The following is a 1,577-nucleotide window of genomic DNA, read 5'->3' as shown; positions in this document are numbered from 1 at the left end:
TGATGTGCTATATATCGCTTGTGTACTAAAAATATATATGTTGCTTGAGCATAGGCGTGAATGCAATATACATACACTATAGGTTAGGTAAGCCTTTGTGCAGCTACAACATTATAAATATATACAAATACTTATCTTAATATAGAATCACACACGACGACAGTATGCACTTTGAGGCTTGAATATGTTGGGCAGGGAGCAAACTCAGAACTTATCACTTGACTATATCATACCGAAGGGTTGACAGTATATAAGAATATAAACAACAATAAGCATATATCCATGCAAGCTCAAAATAGCAAGTGTCAGTATCTAGATAACGCATGCCCGTAGCCTTTAGTAACTACAATAAGGAAGATACAAACACCCGTACTTAACGTATGTATATCATCACATCAAAACTCAACCAAGGTGATTACACTATATACCCATATACTTAATTCGCGATGGGTCCCCGCCGTCGCGTAGATACCAAGAATAGTGCCAAGGCACAGCAACAAGCGCTGCAAACACTTGCACAAGCACGTGCACTCCATAGGGAAACGCAGGAGCTCGAAGCACAGTTTACACAGACATTACGTAACTTCACATCATCGCGACAGTACTTTGATGAAGGCCTGCATCAACTCAGGCAGACAATTGTGCAGAACTACACCAAAATAGTGTTCATTGCGTACGAGTATGCGATCGAAAAGGAGATCGAAGTGCACCTCTGGCGTGCGGGCTTCTACATGATCATAGAGGCCTGTCGTGCTGGGTTACGTAAACGACAGTCACGCAGTACAAAGGCAACTAGCCAAGGAGGTGTGAACGTGAACATTGCAGACGCAGACACGAACATACAAGACGATGTAATACGCTCACAGCCCGTAGATAAGCTGAAGATATTCTTAGACTCGTTTCTGTACGAGGCAACGGGGTTCTACTTGTGTCTGTTACGCCGTATGTTCTCAGAATTGGGTATGAAATGTCCTGAATACCTCAATTTATGCGGTATAGCTGCGCCCATGTCGTTTACTGAGGGCCCGACCTCGTTTGGATTAAGCTTAACTACATCCGGCACACGCTCTGACGCACGCAGTAATTATGACAACAATAGAGGCCAGAGTGAGAAGGAGAACTCACGCGATAGCAGAGACTCGGGCAGTTATAAGAACACTAGATATAGCGATAGAGAAGGCAATTCACGTAGTAGGGAGACAGAAGGGGGTACTTCGGTCAATACACACCATCCAGCAGTTAATGAGAGTGTGCACCGTAGTCTTATATTTCTGGGTGATCTGGCCAGATATCATGATGGGTTGAGCGATGCGCGTGGCCCCATATTCTCGTCAGCACACTCGTTCTACTTTCAGGTACGTTAGTCAATTTAGTACCCGCATTTTCGATATGTATAGCTCATGCACTTTTTTGATATGAGAATGCATACATAGACATGCAACAGATTTCGTGTGTCTGTATGCGTATATATATATATATGTATATAATATATATATACACATGTATACAATATATATATACATATATATATATATATGTATATACACACACACACACACACACACACACACACACAC

General features: G+C 42.2%; 1 protein-coding gene across 1 annotated transcript; it reads left to right on the top strand.

Moving 5' to 3' along the window:
• Nucleotides 1-206: 206 nt before the first annotated feature.
• SARC_02520 (hypothetical protein) lies at nt 207-1,364 on the top strand (the record flags this gene model as incomplete). Its single annotated transcript, XM_014303724.1, has 1 exon — nt 207-1,364. Exon 1 carries the CDS (start codon nt 447-449, stop codon nt 1,362-1,364), a length of 918 nt encoding a protein of 305 aa, XP_014159199.1. The 5' UTR covers nt 207-446.
• Nucleotides 1,365-1,577: the final 213 nt, after the last annotated feature.

Source organism: Sphaeroforma arctica (genome assembly GCF_001186125.1).
Source record: "Sphaeroforma arctica JP610 unplaced genomic scaffold supercont1.114, whole genome shotgun sequence".
Taxonomy (NCBI): domain Eukaryota; class Ichthyosporea; order Ichthyophonida; genus Sphaeroforma; species Sphaeroforma arctica.
The sequence above is the reverse complement of the archived record's forward strand: the minus strand, read 5'-3'. Positions and strand labels throughout refer to the sequence as shown.